Source organism: Phoxinus phoxinus (genome assembly GCF_949152265.1).
Source record: "Phoxinus phoxinus genome assembly, chromosome: 2".
Classification (NCBI taxonomy): domain Eukaryota; kingdom Metazoa; phylum Chordata; class Actinopteri; order Cypriniformes; family Leuciscidae; genus Phoxinus; species Phoxinus phoxinus.
Window position 1 is genome coordinate 12,321,665 of NC_136877.1, and position 25,964 is coordinate 12,347,628.

A 25,964-nucleotide genomic window follows, 5' to 3' on the forward strand; every position below is an offset into this window, starting at 1 on the left:
GTTTTTAGTTGTGTGGTTTGTTTGCGGGGAGTGACTGCACCTTGATGGCACAATTCTATTTTTATGCAATATTTTCTTCTTTTAGGCTGATTATTTAAGAGGGTTTTTATTCTCTGTCGGTGAAGCGAGGCAGACAAACACTGCGGGACCTTCAATGGGCTGACGGCCGTGTTGGAATGCTGAATAATGTACCTTTTATCAATCATGTTTGGGGATTGAGAGCTGAGATTGGGTAACTGTGTTGCAGTTGTACTTTCGCTATAGGGCAGACCAGCCACTGTTTCTTGTATATTTTAAATTTATATTGTGGTTTATTGTTATTTGATACTGACTTTGATCTTAAATGTTGTTTGTCATTTGCTTTGTTTCTTTGGTACTGCTCTCCTCTTTTTGTGTGTTTCAGTGCTCAGACTTTGTACAGGACCGCCGCTGGAAAAACCAGCAATGCAAGTTTGAGAGGTGGCGTTCCATCCTACTGAACAGGTACCGGTATACAGGGGGAGGGGATCAGGCCATGAGTGCAGAGACGGCTCTGCGTGAGTGGTATTTACGACAACAAGTACTCCACAGCGACTCTACGGGTCGCTGTTTGACAAAAACGGAATTCCTACATAGTGGGCCTTTAAATATGAATCGCGTGTCTTGTGTGTGAGTGAATGAACGGCAGATGCGCACTGTTGTTTACTATGTTACAGACGAAATATGAAAGCCAACATTTCGTTGACTAGTTTTGGATGGATTATAAAGTTTTTACTGTAAAATAGACATCAACTAAGCTTTTGTTAGCCAGTTTCTGCTCATATGTTAAATACATATTATGTTTTGTCAAAAATAAACTCATCAACTAAGATGTTGTTATAGTGTTCCTGTTGTGAATCAGAAGTCCGAGGCAGATCCATTTGCAACAATTTAATGAACAGTCTCTTGCAAACATAAAGTTCCAATAATGAGCAAACATAAAGGCAGCAATGCTTGAATAGGTCCAGGGGAGGACGTCGAGCTGTAAGCGGGCAGAGAACAGGCTCGTGTACACAGCAGGCGAAGGATAACTGAGACAGGCTGGGGTCAGGACAGGCGGCGAGAATCAGAATCCAGGTACAGGCAATGGTCACAAGGAAGGCTGCAGACAATCAGATTAGTTAGCAACAGGGTCAGAGAAACGAACAGACATGAAACACGGGGTGAGACAATACTTCGCACAGGACGCCGAGTTAACAAGGCAGATATAGCTTAGGGGCCAAAGCTGATACAGAACAGGTGCGAAGCAATCAGAGCGCAACGATCCATATTAAGCTGAAGTATGAAAAAACCCTTAGTATTCAGGAGAGAGGGCTCGGGACTGAACACAGAGAGGATCACCAGGACTGGACACCGTAACAGAGCCCCCTCCCTGCGAGCGCCTCCTGGCGCGAGGGAACTGACGATGACGGGGTCTACCACGAGACCGAGGAGCAGGTCTGTCAGGGTGATCTCGATGGAACTGCTGGATAAGAGAGGGGTCCAGAATGTCATCCGAGTTTACCCAAGAACGCTCCTCCTGACTGAAACCCTCCCAATCCACCAAATACTGTAACCGTCTCCCCCGGCGTCTTGAATCCAGCACTTGGCGCACTTGATAGATTTCTTCTCCCTCAATGAGGATAGGTTGAGCCGAAGGCTCCCTAGTGGTCTCACTCTCCTCCTCGGGTGGAGACCCGGCTGGTTTAAGAAGAGACACATGAAAAGTGGGAGAGATGCGTAGGTGGCTAGGCAGGGCTAGGCGAAATGACACAGGAGTGATTTGGCGGATTATCTTGAAGGGTCCTAGATATCTTGGGCTGAGTTTCTTACAAGGGAGTCTGAGGCGGAGATCCCGTGTGGAAAGCCATACCCATTGACCCGGTTGGTATTCAGGATTAGGTCTGCGATGACGATCAGCTTGGTTCTTGCTGCGTCTAACGGCACGTTGGAGATGAATATGAGCCTGATTCCATGTCTCCTCACTCCGTCTCATCCAGTCATCCACGGCAGGAACAGAAGAGGGCTCTCCAGCCCAGGGGAACAAAGGCGGTTGGAACCCGAGGATGCACTGGAACGGGGTCATACCAGTAGAATGTTTCTGTATGGAGTTCTGTGCATATTCTGCCCACATAAGATATCTACTCCAGTCCTCCTGATGACTGTGACAGTAGGAGCGGAGGAAACGAGTGATCTCCTGGTTCAAGCGTTCAACTTGTCCGTTGGACTGGGGATGGTAACCTGAGGTTAAGCTCACATTGACTTGAAGTTTCTCAAAGAAAGCAGCCCAGACCCGAGAGGTGAATTGGGGACCTCTATCAGATACTACATCCTCGGGCAATCCGTAAAACCGGAACACAAGGTTGCAGAGATGTTCAGCTGTCTGCAGAGCCGTGGGCAGTTTGGTTAGTGGAATGAGCCGGCAGGCTTTTGAGAAGCGGTCAATGACAGTAAGAATGGTAGTGTAACCTTCTGAGGGCGGCAGGTCTGTGATAAAGTCTATGGCGATATGTGACCATGGGCGTTGAGGTATGGGAAGAGGTTGGAGCAGACCTGCGGGCAACAGCCGAGAGGATTTCTGAGTGTTGCAAATCTGACACAGCTGAACAAATTTGTTAGTGTCCTGGGGCAGTGTTGGCCACCAGTAGCGGTTCTGAAGAAGCTGAATAGTGCTCGTGATCCCGGGATGCCCTGAGCTGGGGAGGGCATGAACATGTTCGAGCACCTTGCCTCGGAGAGCTTCCGGAACATATATCTTCTCGGGGGGAACGTCTGATGGAATCTCTAAATTGGCATTGGCTTGAAGGAGTTCCGTTTCAATATCCCACTGAATGGGTCCAAGTACCAGGTCAGGGCAGATGATGGGCTCAGGAGCATGGGTTTCTGTGTCGGTGTCAAACTGACGTGACAAGGAGTCAGCTTTGGTGTTTCTAGAACCAGGTCGGAAAGTTACCGTGAACTGGAACCGAGAAAAGAACAGTGACCATCTGGCTTGGCGTGCGTTTAGTCTCTTGGCCGTGCGAAGATACTCCAGGTTCTTATGGTCAGTGAACACGTAAAAGGATGAAGAGCCCCTTCGAGCCAGTGCCGCCACTCTTCAAGTGCAGACTTCATGGCCAGTAACTCACGGTCTCCGACATCATAATTCCTCTCTGCAGAATTCAATTTCCTGGAGTAAAAGGCGCATGGATACAATTTAGAGGGAACTCCCTGTCGCTGTGAAAGAACCGCTCCCAAACCTGTGTTTGAGGCATTTGGATGGTGTAGAATAGGGGCAGTAGTGAAGCTATTCTTTAGCTGATTGAAAGCCCGGGTAGCACTCTCGTTCCAGGGAAGGCGTGTTGTGCCCCTTCGGACCAAATCCGTCAAAGGTCCAGCCACGGAACTGAAACCTCGGATGAAACGACGATAGAAATTCGCAAAGCCCAAGAAGCGCTGCAGTTCCTTTAATGTACTGGGCTGAGGCCAATCCACCACCGCTCTCACTTTACTCTCATCCATAGCCACACCCTCAGGACTGATCACATATCCCAGGAATGTCGTGGACGTCTGATGAAAGTCACATTTCTCTATCTTGGCGTAGAGTTGGAATTGTATGAGTCTCTGGAGCACCGCTCGGACATGTTGAATGTGGGCTGCGAGAGTATCGGAGTAGATCAAAATGTCATCTATGTAGACTATAACACTGCGGTGGAGCATATCCCGGAACACATCATTAACAAAGGATTGGAAAACCGCTGGACTGTTGGAAAGCCCGAATGGCATAACCAGATATTCATAGTGTCCTGTACTTGTCGAGAAAGCGGTCTTCCATTCATCTCCCTCGCGGATCCGTACCAGATTATAGGCGGAGCGGAGATCCAGCTTGGTGTAATACCTGGCCGTGCGAAGAAGCTCCAGAGCAGCGGGTACCAAGGGCAGCGGGTAGCGGAACTTGACAGTGCGTTCATTGAGTGCTCTATAATCGATGCAGGGTCGCAGACCTCCATCTTTCTTCTTTACGAAGAAGAAGCCAGCCGACACGGGGGAGGTGGATGGACGAATGAACCCTTTAGTGAGCTCCTCCTCGATGTACTTCAGCATAGCTTCATTCTCAGGCGTAGAGAGAGGGAATATGCGGCCTCTGGATGGTAGAGAACCAGGGATGAGCTCGATGGCACAGTCGTACTCACGATGAGGAGGTAACTTGGTAGCTTTGGTTTTGCTGAAGGCTTCGGCTAGGTCATGGTACTCGGCAGGCAGGCTTGATGGCAAGGAATCCTCCCGGGGTTCTGAGACAGTTCGGACCGGTAGAGGCTTGACTGTAGTAAGACACTTGGAGAAACAGTTCTCGCCCCAGCTGATTATCTGACCTGTGGTCCACTGCAGATGAGGATCGTGAGATCTTAACCAGGGTAAGCCCAGGATGACAGGGGTATGAGGAGCATGGATGACATAGAAGTGTATAGTCTCACAGTGAAGTAATCCAGTACGCATGTGGAGTTCCTGAGTAACGTGAGTAATGCGGCCAGTGCCTAGTGGCCGACCATCGACAGCCTCGACAGAAAGGGGAGAAGTGCAGGGAATTAGAGCAATCTTGTGCAACAACGCAAAGTCTCTTGACATGAAATTTCCAGCTGCCCCAGAATCGACTAAAGCTGATGCAGTGAAAAACGCCCCATTGTTAGTGAATTCTAATGGCACTGATATACAAGATATAGAATTTAAACAGTCAAGGTTCAGACTCACCGAGGTTTTATCCTTGAATGTGGATCGCTGTGGACAGTGCAGACGGAAATGTCCAGTGCCACCGCAATACATGCATAACTTCAAGGTCCTCCTGCGATCCCTCTCCTCCGGAGACAGACGCGAAGCGTTAATCTGCATGGGCTCGCTGTTCTCGGTGGGCGTGGCATATGTGGCGCGAGGCGCGAGGAAGCTGCGTGCTGTGGTCGCGGTGCGGTTGTCACTACGGCGAGAGCGCATCAAGTTGTCGATTTGAATGGAGAGGTGAACGAACTGGTCCAAATCCTTTCCCTCGTCACGACAGGCTAGCTCGGCTTGCAATTCGTGGTTAAGACCCCGTCGATAAACCACTTTGAGTGCGTTCTCCGTCCAATCGGTTTGAGCTGCCAGGGTACGGAACTTCAGTGCGTACTCCGCGGCGGGTGTTCTCCCCTGTGCAAGCTCCAGAAGAAGATCTTCCGCTCCTTTCCCCTCCTTGGCGTGCTCGAAGACGGCTTGGAAACGTTCCAGGAATTCCTCGTATGAAGCGAAGGCGGTTCCATCGTTCCTCCAGACCGCGGTGATCCATTCCAGCGCACGGCCGGTGAGTAGAGAACAAACAAAGGCGATTTTGCTGGAGCTCGTGGCGTGTTGGGAAGTCTGCTGGGCGAGATACAGGGAACATTGTAAAATGAAGCCTTTGCATTTACCGGGGTCTCCGTCGTATTTCTCGGGCATCGCGAGGCGAGGATTAGCGCTCGCGGACGTGAGTGAGTCCGGGAGAAGAACAGGTACAGCGGGTGTAGATGCGGGTGCCGTCTCGGTGTTTGACTTCTGCAAGGTTTGTACCGCTTTTATCAGTTCCTCCGTTAGCGTGGTCAGTCGAGACAACTGGTGGTGATGAGTGGCTAGCTGAGAGGCTTGGGCGGTGTAAGCTGCCGACAGGGCGGTCATTGTCGCTGGATCCTCGTGTGGCGAAGTATTCTGTTGTGAATCAGAAGTCCGAGGCAGATCCATTTGCAACAATTTAATGAACAGTCTCTTGCAAACATAAAGTTCCAATAATGAGCAAACATAAAGGCAGCAATGCTTGAATAGGTCCAGGGGAGGACGTCGAGCTGTAAGCGGGCAGAGAACAGGCTCGTGTACACAGCAGGCGAAGGATAACTGAGACAGGCTGGGGTCAGGACAGGCGGCGAGAATCAGAATCCAGGTACAGGCAATGGTCACAAGGAAGGCTGCAGACAATCAGATTAGTTAGCAACAGGGTCAGAGAAACGAACAGACATGAAACACGGGGTGAGACAATACTTCGCACAGGACGCCGAGTTAACAAGGCAGATATAGCTTAGGGGCCAAAGCTGATACAGAACAGGTGCGAAGCAATCAGAGCGCAACGATCCATATTAAGCTGAAGTATGAAAAAACCCTTAGTATTCAGGAGAGAGGGCTCGGGACTGAACACAGAGAGGATCACCAGGACTGGACACCGTAACAGTTCCAATGTAACGTTAGGCTATATCAAACTAATAAATCCTTAACTTTGAAATAAGTATGATAAAATGTATACTTTAAAAAAAAGTAAGATTACTCTTGAAATATTGTTAAAATTTCAAAACACGTTGGTCACAATTATTGGGACCCCTAGGATTTTTTACGAGTAAAATATCTGAAGTATATTCCTATTAAAGGGATGGTAAAATGCCATTTTCACAAGATGTAAAATAAATCTCTGATGTCCCCAGAGTGTGTGTGTGAAGTTTTAGCACAAAAAACCCCACAGATATTTTTATATAGCATGTTAAAGGGATAGTTCACTTTAAAATTAAAATTAACCGCAGCACCTGAGACTCGCCGTTGTTTCTTCTGTCAACAAAACCAACGGCGCGTCTCAGATGCTGCGGTTATCACTCCGCCCAAGTAGCAGTGCTTCACCTTCAGAGAATATAGTTCCCAGTATTTATACGGTTAAAATATGTCTGTGTCTCATGTGACTTTGTTTTTTGTACACTCTGTGACTATACAAATCACAACATGTAAATAGGAAAATGTTTGCGTTATTTTGTCAATTATTTGGATTAGTATGCTAGCTGCAACCATTTACATCCAGTCTTTGTGCTAAGCTAGGCTAGCGGTGGGTGCGTCAAACAGACTTATAGCACGCACGGAGATGAAAAAGGTATGTATGGACTTATCTAACTCTGGGGGATAAGGTGAATAGGCTAAAGTCCCAAAAAGTCGGAGTGTTCCTTTAACCCTTTAAGACCGACGGGAGCGTCGGCGCTCCCGTTTGCGTGTCTCTGTTTAAAAGCCGATAGAAACTGAAACCAAATGGCTAGCTCAATAATTATTTTTGCACACAAAACCAGAGACGTTACACGTTCCGATCGAGCCTCCAACATGCTCCTGTTGCGTTGTTTTCACCCTCTAATGAGTCTGCACAAATAGCATAATATGCGTTTTCAAATAAAAACACTAAAACGCATTGCATGTCCTTTGCACACGTTATATAGATCTGCGATCTACAGTCACGTCTTCCCATACGCTCATACACGTTCATGCACTATGACCCCAGAGTGTGTCGCATTTTGTGACGTCGCAAGATGCGACATTTGACTCCCATTGCTACCTGATAGCTACTCTGATGCGATTTACTTTCGTTATTGTCTTTTTTATCATTGCTTCGTCATTTTATCATTTATTACTCTTTTACACATACATACAAACGCACATTTACAAATGCAAGCACATTCTCACACACACGCACGCGCAACGTCATGCCTGCACGACTAGAGAAGTACACGGACGCGGAGGTTTTGGCACACTAGCTGCTACTTGCGCCCGATGAATGAGTGTAACTTACAAACTAATTTATGTAAACAGTTCAAATCAATTGTGTGTAGTTTTAAAGTGTTTTATGCTCATTTTTTACATTGACAAGTTTGAGGTTGACATTTGCGATATTTCTGTATTTAATAAAATATGTAGAAAAAAATAAACAATTTTAATAAATTTTTTTGGTTTATTGCACTTTTCAGCTTTTTATCTAGTTACTATTGATTTATTACAAAGATAGCCTTCAAATTGGGGGTGTAAGGATTGTTTTGATGTATGGCATATGAAAATGCTCTAAAGAATGACAGCACAGCATGTAAAAATACTAAGATATAATCTGGCGGAATTGTTCTATGTTAAAACGGAGTCAGACAAAGATGGAGAGACTCAAGAAGAAGTGACAACATGTAGAATGCAACAGGACGTCTCTGAATGGTTAGTTGATTAATTTATGTTGCTGATGTGGAGTTAACTATCTTCAATTAGGTTATTCTGTCAAGGTAATCTATAAATCGCTCGTATAGGAACTGTTGTGAGATGCACAGAGTGACTTTCTATTGCATGTGAAAAGATGGATGCTAAAGTTTGAGCGGACTCACAAATGTACAACAACTTTTCCTCTTCTCAACATGGACTGCGTGTTCCCGGGGGCGGGGTTTATGTACATTTTAGGCTTGCTGATGTCACTAACCCCGGAATAATGTCGTGTAGTCCCTACCAGCCGTTTGTTGTAGTCCTTTTCTTTAAAAGCAAATATCTTCCTTTGCTTTGATCTTTGAGTGTTGTAACTTTTCAGATGTTGTTTATGCTCAAACAGAAACATTTCACACTAACCAAAGTTAGAAAAGTGAAATCATACTTTACCACCCCTTTGATATTTACCTTTTTTTTAGTACTCCTGGGTGCCTAGGAACATGAAATTGTCTAGCTATGACTTCTTGTTCACAGTAGTTTAAACTAGGACCAGTAAAACCAGTCGGTTGTCATTTCATTTCACTATATTGTAGTGAGGGCATTCTTAATCAGTGACAAATTCTTCCCGTCTCTTCTTGTTGCATATATGTTGGACAAAAACAAATAAATTTGTTTTTTAATTTTTAATTTTATTTGAGCCATTCCAGATTATGGAAGGTTAGGATTTTCCAGTGAACATCCTTTTTTCTTCTCTAAAAAGTCAATAAAAATATCAAATTAGTTTTTACAAGGCTTTTCTATTGTTTAACAAACATATACTTCTTTAGCCAACACACATTATCATTAGATGTTACATGGGCAGAAAAACCGGTGCAATGATCCCCAAATACGTTTGTTTAGTTTTTTTTCCCTGAAGAATGAGTATATTGGTGCAGAGTAGTTGAACAAGACAAGACGAAATGTGTCTCAAGTCCACCAGACTGCAAGACAGAACAGCTCAGTTTGCGATGGCATGAATATGGAGAGATTGATGAGTTCTTAATGTCACAAACAGAAGTGATGCCTCAGATAGAGGTAAGAATTTATTAATCATCCTCATCTTCATCATCATCATCCTTGTCATCATCATCATCATCATTATCCTCATCTTCACCATCATCGTCATCATCATCATCATCATCGTCATTTTCATCACCAGGGTTGATTTTGCCAGTCATCACGTCTTCGATCCAGGCGTCGAGCTCTTCAGCGGTGGGCATGTCCTCTTCATCATCCATCTCCAGCCACACACTGTCAGCCTAAGAACCAGACAGACAAGATGAATCCGAGACAGTTACTGAGAAAGAGACAGACAGACCTTTTCCTTTCAAATCAGAGTGCTTTAATGTCAAGTACGTCCCTCTTTGTAATGATGGGAAACAATACATAATTATTAATTATATCACAGTGTTCTGTCGATTAGTGATATTTCTCTTGTAGCAAGGCAAAAATGGCACCAAAATTAATAAAATGCCCTCAAAATTGATTAGGGTGGGGAATGCCCTTTTCAAAATTGAAAAAGTGGGGGAACTTTTTTTATAGTTAAATAAATATAACATAGTTAAGTAATTCCAAATGTGTTTTATACAACAGTTCAATAAAGTTAATATTAAGTGACATTTTAGACTAGCCTAGAAATCTAGACGCACCCTAGCGGCAGCAAAATGTATTTTGCAGCCAGGGCAGTCTAGCAACTCTCCATAGACCTTCTTGCAGCAAAAACCTAAATTGGATCAGGCCAATCACGTTGTGTGTAGAGTAGGCGGGGGCGGGCTTAACATATGACGACAGAGTTGCGACGGCTGCCACTTGAAAACAAAGAATGACGGCTGCGGATGGAGAACAGCGGTCTTTCGAAACGGCTTTGGCCGCGACTCTGGAGGACTTGGAGTTAAGTTTTTCTTTAAGAAAAGAGCAAAGAACGACACTTAAGTCATTCTTAAAAAAGGAAGAAGTGTTCAGAGTTTTGCCGGACTGGATCTTTGCCGCTCTGACTACGTCACCTTCTTCGTTGCTCTGGTTGGTTGTAGCACTATCCTAATGCATGCAGAGGGATTTTGAGAGACAACCGTTTATCCCGCCCCTCGGATTAAGCCGCGTATATGGAGAGTTGCCAGACTAAACATCTTGATGTAAGTCTGGCTTGCCAGGCTAATTTTAGACATCATTTTGTCAGAATTGTCTGTTTTTGCTCTATTTCTCCAACTAAAATATTTCCAAACACAGCAAAAACGTTTGAGCAGAAAACAGTGGTGTTTCATACAGAAAAAAATCGGTTCAGTGATTCAATGACCCATTCGTGAACACAGTATTCCTTGATCTACAGTATTTTTCGTGAAGAGGTCAAATAAATAACTAGAATTCAAAAGTTCACCCTGTGTGAAAACATCCAGAATTTAAAAAAATAAAAGGATCTTTATTGGTTGGTTGGATGGTTCCCTGAAGAAACTTTAACATCCAAGGAACCTTTTCGTTGCACAAAAGATTCAAACGTTCTTTAGATTATAATTTTTTTTTTTTATTATTATTTTTTTTTAAGAACTATTCACTGAAAGGTTCTTTGGGGAAACAAAAATGGTTCTTCTATGACACTGCTGCAAAAACCCTCTTTTATAACCTTTATTTCCAAAACGTATAATCTAAATTGCACTTGCATGTTCACCGGTATTAGAGACATTAAAGAAAATTATGTTCTCACATCCTCAACGTCCACCACACCGATTTGAGGGGACGAGAGGTCAATGCCAAAGGTCTTCTCCCAGTACGGCACCATCTGCAGGGATAAAGAGGAGTCAAAGGTCAAACCTCGGTTCATAAGGTACAGTTCTGGTACAATAGTCCATTGTGAAATGTCATATTTTTAAACGAGAGTTCACTCTTGCTAAACTTTAACACCTTTTAAATTGTTATTGTGAGTGCCTTTTTTTCACAAGGGGGAATGGATTTTTTTTTTTTTTTTTTTGAAAATACACTGCTCCATAAAAATTCCACAAAGATAAATCTGACTTATTTGATTGGCATATCTTTTTGAAAAAAAAAAAAAAAAAACGGTAACACTTTACAATAAGGTTCATTTATTAAACATTATTTAATGTATTAACTAACATGAACAATACATTTGTTACAGTATTTATGAATCTTTGTTAATGTTAGTTAATATGAATAAAGCTGTTCATTGTTTGTTCATGTTAGTTCACAGTGCATTAACTCATGTTAACAAGATTTTAATAAAGTATTAGTAAATGTCGAAATTAACATTAACAAAGATGAATAAATGATGTATAAGTGCAGTTCATTATTAGTTAATGTTAACTAATGTAGTTAACTAATGTTAACTAATGAACCTTATTGTAAAGTGTTACCAAAAAAACTTTACTTGGAGGTTTTTAGAGCTGATGCATGCTACATACAGTAGCTTCCTCATTAAACTTATTCAGTGGTCACTTTTATCCTATAGAGGGCAGCAGAGTCAAACAAAGATCGGCAGAGTCCCGAAGTACCTGCTCTCAATGTCATTTATAAGAATTAATTACATTAGCATGAAATTAACAGGTGAACATATGTATATTTGATATAATGTATTGTGCATGCCAATACATTTATTTGAGGAATTATGAAAGTATGTATCCACTAAATCAACAATAGGACAGATGACAAATGTAAAAATGACATAAAAAATACAGCTCAGTTCAGACAGAAAAAAAGTGTCTGCATGTTATCCAAGGCATCTTATGGATGTATTGTAAAAGCTAAATCATTCAATAACATGTTCTTGGAGTTATCAAATGTATATTTAATGTTTCTGGATACAGCATTATAGTGGTTTGTAATACCAGTGGAAAGTCGTCAGGATCAATCCAGATGATGCTTAAATCTGGGTTCTCTGTGTTTTCTTGAGCCACTTCCTTCAGGATCTCCAGGAACTCATAACCATCTGGGTAAAGTCAACATTCAATCATTTGGAGTCATGAAAAGTCAGTCTATGAAATCCTTCAAAAGACTCTTAAAAATAGTGGCTTATTATACTCAAATCTGTGTTTACCAGGGTCAGACTCCTCAGCAAAAGCAACAATGTGCTGTCCATTAATATCATCTTCCTAAGGCCAACAGAAAACGGTAACGTTCATGATAATGATAATTACAGGTGTTAAAATAAATAAATTATAAGGCATCAACATTTTCTGAGCAATCACTGGATGATGCCATTATGACTCTCTACCCTTTTCTAATTAAAAACCATTATAAAAACCAGAAACATTTAGATGTAAGATTGTGCAAATAAGTGAAAATAATTGTTTTCAAACTAGTGTGCATTTTGAGAGACAAAATAAAAAAGAAGAAGAAAAAAAAAAAAAGGATTTTAGGACAGTCAAAGATAACATGACTTAATATATTAAATAACAAAAATAATGTAACATAACAGGTGTTACATTCACATTCATCAAATTTAACATATTATAATTTAATAATATTACAGTTTTGGTCTTTTTCCTAAAGACTGATCAGACACCATGAGCCTAACTGATATTATTTTACTATATTGTCATAACTAGTTTATAATGGTGAGAACAAATGCATATAGTTTCACGCACACGCACACGTACACGCACACGCACACACACACACACACACACTAATTAATTTATAAAACAAATATTCTTCATAGTATCACACTTATTTTTTTCTCTCACATTAAATGTGTTTTTACTGATGCATGATTGTTGTTAGGACCATGTGGTCAAAACCTTTTACAATGTCACTCCCTAAATATGATGTCAGTAAGATCAAAACATAATTTATGAGAAGGACTCATATTGCACATAAAGGCAAATAAGATCAAATAAACTATTTTGAATTCCCATATAGACTTATTTGAAGTTAGTTTTGGATAACAGATTGACTTTGTCTTACCCAGATCTCATACATGCTGTGGGGCTCCAATTTTCTCAGAGTTGGTCTAAAACAAATACAAAAATTGTTTTATTCAAGCATATTTCTGAGAGGACTTTTGAGGAAAAGTGTGATTTTATTTAGTTTTTCTCAGTTCACCTGTCGTGTTCCTCAATGTAGCTAATTATGTCCTCCTCCATGTAGGGTTTTCCAGGGATGGTGACAGGTTTGCTCATGAAGGGCTCATAGAAATCCACTTCATTCATCTGCAGTTTTAATTTCTTAGCAATCTGGAAACATTCAGAGATTACGCACACCAGACACAATGAATGAATAGGCTCATCAAAGTAGCCCTATGCTTTTAGGGATGTTTTGATAAAGCTATTTGTGAATGTAAAAGGTTTCAAAGATCAAAGTGCAGATAAATGGAGTTATTGTCTCGTGCAACAGACTCAAGTGACCTCAAGTGTCTAGGGTGCCATTTCGGACAGCACACTGTAAACCCAGATTTTGTTTCTAATTAAACTTACGAGTGATCATTACTTATTCTTTTATGTTTAGTAAAAACCTGCTATCATTACTAAACAACATTAGTTGATTGTACTATTTAGCTGAAAGATTCATTGCACTAATCAGGTTTAGCAGAGATAACTTAGTATGTTTAGTTTCATAAGGAAGGGGAGGGGGCTAAAACCTTCCTGGTCACGTGAAAAGACCCGCGTCTAACGTGCATCCAAGGCGGTACGAGCACAGGCCTTGGCAGCAGACGGTATTGAGAATTAACAGAGGTTTAGATGTTGATGAATTATTGTTTAATTTGTAGTCACCATAATGGTGACAAGTGTTGGCTTTAGTTGGGCCCTTGACATTTGAACATTAGTTTTTCTCTGGCTGCTTTACCTGTGTGTTTAAAAGGCACAATTGGTATAGCAAAAAAGCCAAGAGTAAGTGATCCAGTGACTATGACTGCGTATTGATGTTGTCATCAATAAAGATTATAAGTCAGAAGCACCTCATTTCATCTAGAGTTTAATCTATTATTGTCTGGATCTTTCCATATGATTGATATGAAAGACCTGTGATTTTTTTCACCAGGAAATCCAACAGAATTGTTATAATTTGAACAGTTGAAAAAAATTTTTTTTTAAATGCCATGTTATTTTGTCACACATAGACATCAACAATCAGCATATGAATCTCAACAATGGTGATACTCAAATGAAAAGTTTAGTTTCAGCTTGTGTAAAAAGTTAGGGTTCCATGTTAATACAACTCAACATGTTTAGTTTCAGTGGTATAAGGCAACGGGTTTCCACGCGATTTGCGAGTAAAGTCATCTAATTTGGGTTAAGAGTGGAAATTAACACTAAGTTAAGTGAACTTTATTGTCTAAGTACATTAAATAATCGTCAAGTTTGGTGAACTAAACAATTTAAGTCAAGTCTACATAAGCACCAAGTTAAGTGAACTTAAATATGCACGTTTTGGGAGACCCCATTACTCAATTAAATTGAGGGAACGAGTTTACTCCAATCAATTGAGTTCAATCAACTTATTAGGGTTTTCAGTGTACTTCCTGCTTAAACCTTTATACTTTGCATAAAGCCAGCCAATGGTCTCTACTAGCTGCCTGTGAACAGAGTCTACTTTGACTGCCGACCTACTTTGATCGATTTTGGTTCATGTTGTCGACATGTCGAGAAGATGCTTTCTGCGCTTCCAAAGCAAATCTACTTTGATGCACTTCCAAAGGATGAGAACTTGAGCTGGACTTGAGCTGCATGATTAGTAGTTAAAAGATCACATTCTCGTTTCAAACACCCAAACAATCTTATCCCTAAATGACAACAATTCGGCTATGACTATTTATGACTATGACTATTTAATCTTTGACCAGTATGATTACAGAGAACATACAAATCTGTGTTGGCGCTGCCGCTGACCTAATGAGAGCAGTTGTTATGTAGACTTCCCAGTCTTTTCAACCACACGTTATATTTCTGTTACAATAAATCAAACAATCACAGAACTACTGGAATAAAAGCTTATAGTTTGGATAGTTCGGATATAAACACTGATGTCTATGGCAGCAATCTAAAAAGATTAAATCACCTTTTGAAACTAACTTGACGCTTCACCGTGCAGCTCTACTCTGCATAAAAGTGCTGAGGAAGATCCGGAGCTGAAATTCAGATATGGGCATTTGGTTTCTGACTCACACTGTAAGCTGTAGGAACTTTTAAAATTGCAAAACTGGGACACTTTAAAGGTTTATAGTCTGCCTTCAAGGGTTTAGTTTCAAGGGTTTAGTTTCAAATGTTATGTTTTCCTACTTAATCCTAATAATAATTTGAATGTGTGTTGTGTTGAAGCAGACAGTCTTGTGGGAAGCTCTGACACAGCAGCATTTATTTACATTTTTTTTATATTTTGTAACATTATAAATATATTTACTGTCACTTTTGATCAATTTAAATTAAAATTGTAATAATTTAAATTTTAATTAATGGGATTTTTACTTGCTCTTTAATTACTTGTCCTTTAATAAATGGGGTGTACAGATACAGGTGTAGTAGTCAGTTTCCCTTTGTAAATGAATGAATGAATAAATTAAATGAATGAGTGTGTGAAAGCACCTACTTTTGGCTCAAAGGTGGCAAAGAACTTGATGAAGGGATGAAATTCCTCAGCTGCATCATCATACTCAATGTAGTCTGAGAAATAACAAATTTGGCATTAAGGAAATTGCTTGTTAAAAATAAATTTAGAATTAATTGATAAAATTGAACTTTTATCAGTGTTTGAACATGGCTAACACTCAGTGGCATACTAACGTGAAGACTTCTCGCTCTTGAAGTAGCCCATGAGTTTAATGTCCTCCTCGATGTTATGAAAGCCTTTGAGCTCTCTGTCATTACTGATGATCTCCACTGGTTCCTCAATCACCTGATAGAAGAACTACTGAATTACCAGTGGCATTTAGGTGTGTGATGTATAATCATGATGTATAAAGCACTCACATCATAGAGGAATTCAAGCAGCGTGTCGGCTGCCAACTCTCCATCATACTCTATGATCTCGTCATCAGCGAAGATGTAGATACTTTCCACCTCCAGCATGCCTGCAGAAAACAAGTGTCTGATAAATGTTTAAGAGGCGATAGATGGATAGGCTCATTCAACAGATAATAGGTGGTCTGGATACTATATACATATTTGTGCAAAATTATTTGCCCAAGATGGTCCTTTTTTATCAACCAATGATAGCCCTAATTTTACTTTTAAAATCAGAAGACAATGTTTTAATGCTTTAATGTTTAGGATAAGAGTGTTTTTCTATTGACAAAAATGAATATTGATCAAGGAACATGTTCTACTTGTGCAAATTGCATTTAAAAATAGATCCTTGAACTACGCGTGACCGGGAGGGGACGTGTTCGGCTCAATTCCTTTGTCGTTGCCACTATTAACTTATGCGGAACATGAGTGGCCATACGATATCAATTTGTGGGAACGTCATATTAACTTGTGGGAACAAGATATGTCGTTGCCACGAGATAATTTTGTCGAGGTAACGACATCCTTACACTCTAAAAAATGCTGGGTTGTTTTAACCCAATTTTGGGTCAAATATGGACAAACCCAGCCGTTGTGTTACATTTTTATAATGGATTTTTAATCCAAAGTTTGGGTTTGTCCATATTTGACCCAAAATTGGGTTAATACAACCCAGCATTTTTTAGAGTGTATGTCGAGGCCACGCGATGTAAAGTCGTGACCTCCATATTATGTTAAGGGAATGATATCATTTTTCTTGTGGCCACGACTTCTTTATGCTGAGGAAACGACATCTATTTCTCATGGCCACTAGTTAAATGCATAAACAACCTGTGTGATTAATGGCTCTGGATAGAGTCCTATATATCAATAAATTATGAAAGTATATGTAAGAACATAAAATAATATTGGCCAACAAGAAATCATTTTGTATCCTTCCGATCTCACAGCCTTTTAAATCCATTAACTGAAAATTTCTGTGCGCCTATAAAAAAGTCATATGCCTATAAAAAAGCTTTACTTGCATGACGTTGGGCATTTATAGTATATACAAAACATTGGTTATATGGTACTTTATTAAATGGTTAGTTCCAGTTCTACGATTTTAGTTCCAATGACACCACGATAAAGACCAGGTGGTGGATTGTGTAGAAAGCTACAAATATTTTGGAACAGTCATAGTTGACTTATGAAAATAATTGTGAGACTCTATGTAAAAAGGGTTTTGCCTCAGAAAGCTGTACTTTCACATTGTTAAATCTATGATGACCCTTTTCTATCAGGTTTATATTCAACCAGTCTTGTCATTCTCCCTTGTGTCGTGGTTTGGTAATTTGTCTTTGAAGGACAACAGTTATTTGAACCAATTTATTAAGTGGGCTAGTAAGATTATAAGTGAACCACAACTTAACCTAGCAGGTTTTTACTCCAACCATCTACAGCGTAAGGCGGGTTTTATTATTAGAGATTCGTTTCCACCATTTACATGCTGAGTTTCAAGTCCTCTGCTGATTTGTGGCCCCTAGGTGGATAACTAAACTATATAGGAATACTTTAGTACAGCCTTTCTCAAACTTTTTTCAGTCAGGGCACCTTTCAAAAGTGCATAAAATCTCAAGGCACCCCAGTGTAAAATATAATTTAAAAACACTGCATAACCCAAATGTAAATGCAAAAGTCCTGTTTCTTTAGACAGGACAGTAATGAACAGAGCATAATACAAACTGTAAATAACAATAATAATAAAAAAACTTTATAGCACCTTTAAAAACACAGGTTTGCAAAGTAATTCACAAAATAATTAATCAGAGACACAAATGCCATAAAACCGTAAGAGGTGGACCGCCCAATACAAGAACCCAACAACAAATCCAGACCAGGAGAACTAAAATAAAGTGCAGGATGCAGTTTAAATAAAATAAAAAGGGGCAGACATGACAAAAATAAATAAAATCAGATTAATATGATAAGAAAAAGATGCATGTTAAAAAATGCACCAGAGATAAGCAGGAATGTTTTTCCATATAGTACTTGTTTTCATCCGTGCCATATGCGCATGCACACACACCCACACACACAAACAATAATCCGCAACGAGAGAGGGAGAAAGATCTACGCATACACGCTCACACAAGCCGGGGTATTATCCCTATTATTAGGGATATTAATAGTATTAATTATTAATTCATTATTAATATAATTATTATTATAGGTATATCTGACTATACCTACATCCAAAAAAAGAAAATAGGGGAATGATATTACATGCGCTTCATGAGGCACACGCGCGCGGTCTCTTGCTCTCTCTCCCTCTCCGTGCACGCGCTATGCGGTTTGGAGCACAGTCTCTGTCTCGCGGGCGCGCTCGCTCGCTCTAGATTCCGGGAGATTTTAACTAATTCGCGGGCATCAGTGAGCCGCTATCAATATACGGGAGACTCCCGGGAGACTTGGGATGTCTGCATTTCTATACTGAAATGGTGGGAGCGGCGGCGCTGTCCTATAACGTTAGTTGTCACCCTGACATAACAGTGCGTAGAATTTGCCTATAATGTAAATTACTTGTTTTTTTATTCGAGGTTTCTACCTATTTGCTAAAAAATAAAGTGAAATAGGCATTCATTAGTAGTAGGCTAAATAGCAGCATGTTGAAATGGTGTGCCAAAATGCGTTTTCTATTAGGCTACAATGAAAATATTGTACAGTAGCAGATAAGGTCAGGTTTGCCGAAGTGCGTTTTTAGGCTATTTGTTTATTTTTGTCGCTGTGCGCCGATCGGAGACGGAGTTCACCGCTGATATTCTGAGGTAAGAGCTTTCTAGTCTCGCGGCTGTCATCAGCAGCGCCGTCCATCGCCCAATCAGCGGATGGCGGGCGGGTGCGGTTTTGAAAATTGGTCAAAAAAGCTGATGCGGACAGATGAGTTTTGTGCATAGACAGTATATAAACGGTTTTGTGATGCAAAACTTTGCTAAAATTTGCGGATGAAATAATAGCCCATTCGCGTATCTCTAGGGCGCGGGCTCCCTCTAGGGGGCTAGAGCGACCCCCAGTGGGGACGTCATGACAGTTACTGATGTGAGACGGATTTTTATGGTTAATTTTATATATATATATTTATCTAAAATGAATTTACAAATGTATTAATCCGTTCATATATGTTTAAAAAGAAGAAGAATGTATTTATATAAATTAAAATATATGAAATGTCAGATTTTTTTTTTTTTTTTTTTTTTTTTTTAGCCTACGTAATTTTTTGGCGGCACCCCTGACACAGTCAGGGGGCACCCCAGTGTGCCGTGGCACCCACTTTGAGAAAGGCTGCTTTAGTACCTGCAGCTATAGAATTAATAAATAAAAGAGCAGGAGATGAGACTATTTGCTATGCATAGCACTTTATTTTAGTTCCCTTTCGAAGGGAACTCAACAATACGTCATCGACGCTATGGGGAACGCCTCAGGCGTGACAGGTGTCTGAAATCACAATCAAATCACGGCAATCACATTGACCGGCGACAGCCCGTGAATCATTACGTGAATGATTAACGTGCGACCAGGAAGTATATAAGGGCGCCTTGCAAACATGACAAACCATCCTTTCGTCTTCAGGGACTGTATGTTTGAACGCAAATTCACGAACGGAGAAATGAAGCGTGCAGCAAAAGCCAGTTGCTTTCAGAAGTGTGCCGACCCGTGTCCTCGATATCTGACGCCGGAGGACACACACCAGCTGTGCGTTTTTTGCCTGGGTGAAGAGCACGCACGGGAGGTTCTCGAGGGAGCTTCCTGTGCAAACTGTGAGTGTTTTTCCTTGAAAACGCTCCGCTCTCGTCTGTCCCTCTTCTCGAGTGAAGGGGGGTCAGCATCTGGGAAGCCCCGTGGTTCAGGTCCCGCTCGTGCCGAGGCAGAGCGGCGACTTGCGTCATGGGGCTCCCAGATGGAGCTTGTCGATCACCTTGAGAGGGCTGTAAACCTCTCAGATGACTCGACAACTGACGAGGGTGAGCTGCAGGTGGATGATGATAGCCTTTCACCGACTATTCCTGCAGCTAGTGCTCTTCAGGACGCGCAGGAGATGGCTGAGGAGGTTGAGAGTCAGGTGGATTCTGAACCCCCTCAGCCATCCTGCCCCGTGTATGCAGAGCTGGTGGATGTGATGGAGCGCGCCGCCAGCAAGCTGCAGCTGCCATGGCAGCGCGCTAGAGGAGAAACCGCTCGTGGCAGGCTCGATGATCGGTTTCTCCCCGGCCATAGACCACCAGCTCAGGTGAGCCTTCCATTTCTCCCCGACCTCCACACTGAGGTCGAGAAGGCATGGAAGAATCCATATTCTGCCCGTATTCACCGGCATCAGCGGGCTAGTTTCGCTGATGTCGAGGGGATCGGAGAGTATGGATATGTGTCGATGCCGCCCATTGACGAGACGTTTGCGAACTATCTCGTCTCTGGACGGGCGTCGACACTGAGAGCTCCAACCCTACCATCCAAACCGCTGAAAACTACGGCCCGTTTGAATGGTAGAGCATACTCGGCAGCAGGTCAGGCTGGTGCTGCCCTGCACACCATGGCGGTCCTGCAGGCGTACCAGGCCGACCTGCTGAGGGATCTCGACCAGGGGGCAGGGTTGTCCCCTGAGGCGGTGGCTGAGCTGCGCCGCACCACAGATCTTGCTCTCCGGGCCACCAAACAAACCGCTGCTTCGATCGGCCGGTCGATGGCAGCAATGGTGGCCACGGAGAGACATCTGTGGTTGAATCTGGCCGACATCGGGGAGAAAGAGAAGTCCTTTCTCCTCGATTCGCCGGTTTCGCCCTCTGAACTCTTCGGCACCTCCGTAGAGGCGGTGGTGGGGAAGTTCAGAGAGGCGAAGGCGCGCTCAGCAGCATTTAAAACATGCATACCGCTGAGATCCGGGTCCGCGCCCAGGCAGGCGGGAGGACCTGGCCCATCCCGGTCTGAGGACCAGAGGCGGGGCCAGCGAGCCAGTGTCACCTCTCGTGCGCCCCCTCCAGGTAGGAGCAGGGCGCAGAAAAGGCGTGACTCCCGCAACAGGAGAGATTTGAGGGATGTTATCCAGCAGAAGCGTCAGCGCCGCTGAAGGATAACTCCTTCCGAGGGTCATCAAATCTGCCCTCTCCTGCTTCCGACTCCCCAGGCGTTCATCACATCAGGCCTGGGGCGGGGCCTATGATGAGAACGATGTTCTGATGGCCCGCCTAGGCTTGGCCTGTGAGAGCGCCTCTTTCAGGCATGTAAAGTGATGGACCCCAGGTTCCTAAGAAACTACCTGGCGAGTCTTCACTCCGCACGCCGCAGGTGAGCTGTCTGGTCTTCTTAAGAGTAATTTCTGAAGAATGTATACTAATATGTATCTCTCTACAGACCTCGTTCCCTGTATAGAGTTATGGGCATGTCAATGCAGAAAGAATAAGGTAAGGAGGAAAAATCTGGATTATTGGGGCCCTGAAGTTCCCCTTTAGGTGGCTGGCTCTTAGCCACCTCAGGGTAGAGAAGTTGGTCTCTCTCAATTAGGAACAGTTTTTTGTTCTGAGTTTGACTGACGCTTGAGCTTCAGATAGATCTATATGTCCGGCCCACGGGACCGTTTGACTTCCTTCCTGAGTACATCGCCCCCTTTGAGCTCTGTCTGACCAATTTTTTCATTGGGCTGAGCGAATCTGCAGCCATTTGTATGAAATTATAATAACTATTTTTCTGTAGGCTGTGGCTACTCCGAGCCCTCAGGTAGATCTATGCTTGCAGGTTGGCCCTCACCAGGGCCGCCTCTTTAGCTGGCCTAGGCTGTGCCAGGGATAGTAGAGGCGCTCTGCTTTAGCATTTCTGCCTCTGAACCTTCACTGTGTGAATTTAGGTTCCTAGCATCCCTGTATGACAGCCTCCTCCAATGGAGTCGTTAGGCCAAGGCCCGCCCCCTTCTCTGCATTCTGGGGCGACAAGAGTAATGCAGCGTGGTGCAGAGGTATGGTTTATAAAGATCCTGGGTTAGGCCTCTAATAGGCCTCCCCGGTACAATGTGTCTTTATTGAGTAGGGTGAGGCCGCCTTTCGCCTCACGAGGAGGCTGGGTCTGTTTGCCCGACCCTGCCGTGCAGAACTAGCATACGGAGTACTCCCCTGTGATACAGGGCAGTTCTGAGTCCTTCACTTTCAGTTCTGTATTATCCTACCTCGCACACTGTGGCTCGGGTTGAGCGGAAAGTTCTAGCCTTCACTTCTTTTTTGGTCGAAGTACGCTCCCCTGAAGCCAGAGCATTGCCATGAGCTGACGCCCATGCTTACAGTTGGTAGGCCCCTGACTTTGGGGCCTCCATTGAGGCAGAGTGGCGTATGTTGTACTCCCCTTGCTCAAAGGGTGCTAGCGCTCTCGCTGAGTACACTGCCATGGGCAATGTGATTAGGTACCAGAATGCTGTAGGCGCTGTCTAAACAGCTTATCTGCCAACGAAGGCTGCGCCATTAGGTAGTAGGCCTCAGCAGGCCTCCTGAATGGGCAGCTCCCATGAGGGCGCTGTAGGCCAGCTCACCTCATGTGGCTGGCCTTGGTGGTTCGGGCAGTTGACTCACTGATGGGTAGTAGGCCCTAAACAGGCCTCCTCGGAAGTGAGTCCCAACATTGTGGGACATACTTGTTGGTGTGGTATGATTCCCAACAGTGTACCTTTGGAGCAGATTGACTTGCTGTCAGCTAGTAGGCCCAACCAGGCCTCCCTGATAGGCGAGTCCCCAGTGGGCTGGCCTTAGCAGGCCACCTTCGAACCGTCACCCAGATTCAGGGCTCATAGCTACCAGTTGAGGCCTCCCTGAAGGTGATTTCAAACTTACGGTGGCTATCAGGTAGTAGGCCTTACCAGGCCTCCCTGTAGGCAAGCCCAAAGGACAGGCAACTGGACAGCTAGCCTGACCTACTATCAGGTAGTAGGCCTCACCGGGCCTCCCTGAAGGCATGTTCTCACATAATGTGATTATCAGGTGGTAGGCCGCTCCGGGCCTCCCTAAATGTGAGCTCCGAAGTATCGTGGCTGCCATGTAGTAGGCCTCACCAGGCCTCCCTGAAGGTAGTTCCCACATACTGTGGTTATCAGGTTACAGGCCTCACCAGGCCTTCCTGGTCATGAGCTCCCACATGCTGGGGTTATCAGGTAATAGGCCTCACCAGGCCTCCCTGAAGGTGAGTTCCCACATACTGTGGTTATCAGGTTACAGGCCTCACCAGGCCTTCCTGGTTATGAGTCTCCACATGTCAGGTTACAGGCCTCACCCAGCCTTCCTGAATGTGGGCTCCCACATATTGTGGTCATCAGGTTACAGGCCTCATCCGGCCTTCCTGGTTTTGAGCTCCCACACACTGTGGTCGCTAGGTTACAGGCCTCACCAGGCCTTCCTGGTCATGAGAGCTCCCACATACTGTGGTTATCCGGTTACAGGCCTCACCAGGCCTTCCTGGTCATAAGAGCTCCCACATACTGGGGTTATCAGGTTACAGGCCTCACCAGGCCTTCCTGGTTATGAGCTCCCACATACTGTGGTTATCAGGTTACAGGCCTCTCCAGGCCTTCCTGGTCATGGGCTCCCACATGCTGGGGTTATCAGGTTACAGGCCTCACCAGGCCTTCCTGGTTATGAGCTCCCACATACTGTGGTTATCAGGTTACAGGCCTCACCAGGCCTTCCTGGTTATGAGCTCCCACATACTGTGGTTATCAGGTTGCAGGCCTCACCAGGCCTTCCTGAATATGAGCTCCCACTTACTGTGGTTATCAGGTAGTAGGCTTTGTCAGGCCTCCCTGTGAGTGGTTCCCCAACGATGCTGGGTTCTGGAAGCTAGTGGCCGCCTGCTATCAGTTCAGCTGGCCTCATTTGGCCGCTGCTAAAAGCGAGCTCGCGCCCTGGCTCAACTAAAGTGTTCGTCCTCTGCTACTGGTTCCCTCCCGGAACTTCTCTGCCTACAGCCTGGTTTCCTACCAGTCAGTCCATTGCTCCCCTCACTGAGGGTCTCTATGAGTGTTTGGACTCCTGAGTCTGGTCAGACGGTCGTAGGCCTCTCGTGAGGCCTCCCAGTTAGATCAGCCCCTAGGCCTTCACAGGCCTCCTCAGTGTTTCAAACACAAACACTGGGTAGATCCGTGGATCGAGTAGAGAAACTCCCCTCTCTAGCAAGGGTTTAAAGCACTATGCTGAGTCATACTCTCCGGGATATCCCGTCTCTGAGATCCGGGCTGAGGTTTCACTGCCAGCTTCGCAGTCCCTCGGGTTGGATGCCTTACCTAAGGCAAATGTCCAGAGGCTCTGTCTCCAGACAGACAGGAATTTGGCCAGACTGAAGTGTCCGACGTAGTGACACCAGGTCAGGCCGTCCTGGTGGCATTTCGGGTGGTATATTCCCCCGTATAGTGACTGGCTGGGGTTCCCTCGGGTTCCCTAGCCACATTCCCTAGAAGGGACCCCTTCTAAATTGAAGTTGTGGTCCTAGGCCTTTGAGCAGGCCCAGGTAGGCCTTCGGATTACATATTTGGAGTTCCTCCTGCTAGGCTTATAGCTTGGGCTATGACCGTAGGGAATGCTGTCACTGACAGCCCAGTGTGACCTGAGGGTGAGTGGTTCTTGCATTTCATTTTGAATTTGCTGGTTCTGACAGTTGTCACTGCCTCCTGGCATGCACTCCCCTCAGCATGGCGGAGTGGGTATATCGTTCCCCATAGCGTCGATGACGTATTGTTGAGTTCCCTTCGAAAGGGAACGTCTCAGGTTACAACTGTAACCTATGTTCCCTGAGAACAGGGAACGAGACAATACGTCTCCCTGCCATGCCTCGGGGCCTGCCTACCAAACAGTCCCTTCAGACGAAGGATGATTTGTCATGTTTGCAAGGCGCCCTTATATACTTCCTGGTCGCACGTTAATCATTCACGTAATGATTCACGGGCTGTCGCCGGTCAATGTGATTGCCGTGATTTGATTGTGATTTCAGACACCTGTCACGCCTGAGGCGTTCCCCATAGCGTCGATGACGTATTGTCTCGTTCCCTGTTCTCAGGGAACATAGGTTACAGTTGTAACCTGAGACGTTTCTATACTTTTGGATATTTTTGTTTATTTTATGTTTAAATTTTGTATGGATTGTTTTAAGTATGGATTACTGAATCTCCTGTCTGCACAACAAATTTACCCTTTGGTACTAATAAAGACATCTTGACCTTGAGTTCTTGATTGTGATTGACTATTTAATTATTCACGATAAAGCACATCTATGACCACTTCACCCAACGGTTCTGTGTATCACTGCAACACCCTTACCAACCATCCTTAGTGACATAAACAATCAACATAGTTTCATGTATTATGTATTTCAGCCAAATTAACTGTTTATTATTTATGTAATGAATTATGAGTGACCCCTGCTGGCCTTATGTTGTGCTAATGTGAATGTAAAGTATTTGGCCATGGGCATGGGTTCCCTGTGTTCCCGAGCTGTGTCGAGACGCCGTGGGAACGCCCCTGCGTGTGAAACACGTGTATAATCAGTGCAATGGAAAGACAAGACGTCATAGGCGGGTGATGTCATCGACCAGGAAACTATAAAGCACACCTGAAAACAGACCACGCTAGCTTCTGTGCCTTCAGCAAGCGCTCTCTGTACACTGTCCCTGTCTATTTATTGTTTTCTGTCATTGTAAGCACAATATATATGCAGTGAGACCCTGCATCCAAGCAGAGGATGAGCAAGTGGGAATGCTTGCTTATGAAGCGGCTGGTCAGCCCTCACCTTTGGCTGTCTGGGCCCATTCTACCAGGACTATGGCTGCCTCTAAGGCTTTATTATCGTGAGTTTCCCTCCATGACATTTGTGATGCGGCAGGCTGATCCTCTCTGCATACATTTGTTCGATTTTATGACTTGGATCTTAGCTCCACTCCAGGGTATAGGGTGCTTGCTTCTTTGTGTGCGCAATGACTTAACACAGAACAGGCATTTTATGCCGTCGTAGGTATAGTGTTCCCACGGGGTCTCG

At 43.8% G+C, this 25,964-nt stretch overlaps 1 protein-coding gene across 2 annotated transcripts in view; it reads right to left on the reverse strand.

The window, feature by feature from the left end:
• Positions 1 to 8,727: 8,727 nt before the first annotated feature.
• Positions 8,728 to 25,964, reverse strand: part of casq1b (calsequestrin 1b) — a 61,382-nt gene continuing 44,145 nt past the window's right edge. For both annotated transcript variants that reach the window (XM_079597703.1, XM_079597704.1), the window contains 9 exons: positions 15,900 to 16,000; positions 15,714 to 15,825; positions 15,520 to 15,593; positions 13,039 to 13,169; positions 12,901 to 12,946; positions 12,032 to 12,086; positions 11,823 to 11,923; positions 10,688 to 10,762; positions 8,728 to 9,248 (listed from right to left, as the gene is read on the reverse strand). In XM_079597703.1, the coding sequence (XP_079453829.1) occupies positions 9,036 to 9,248; positions 10,688 to 10,762; positions 11,823 to 11,923; positions 12,032 to 12,086; positions 12,901 to 12,946; positions 13,039 to 13,169; positions 15,520 to 15,593; positions 15,714 to 15,825; positions 15,900 to 16,000 (908 nt within the window). In that variant the 3' untranslated portion in view covers positions 8,728 to 9,035. The remainder of the gene's footprint in view (positions 9,249 to 10,687; positions 10,763 to 11,822; positions 11,924 to 12,031; positions 12,087 to 12,900; positions 12,947 to 13,038; positions 13,170 to 15,519; positions 15,594 to 15,713; positions 15,826 to 15,899; positions 16,001 to 25,964) is intronic.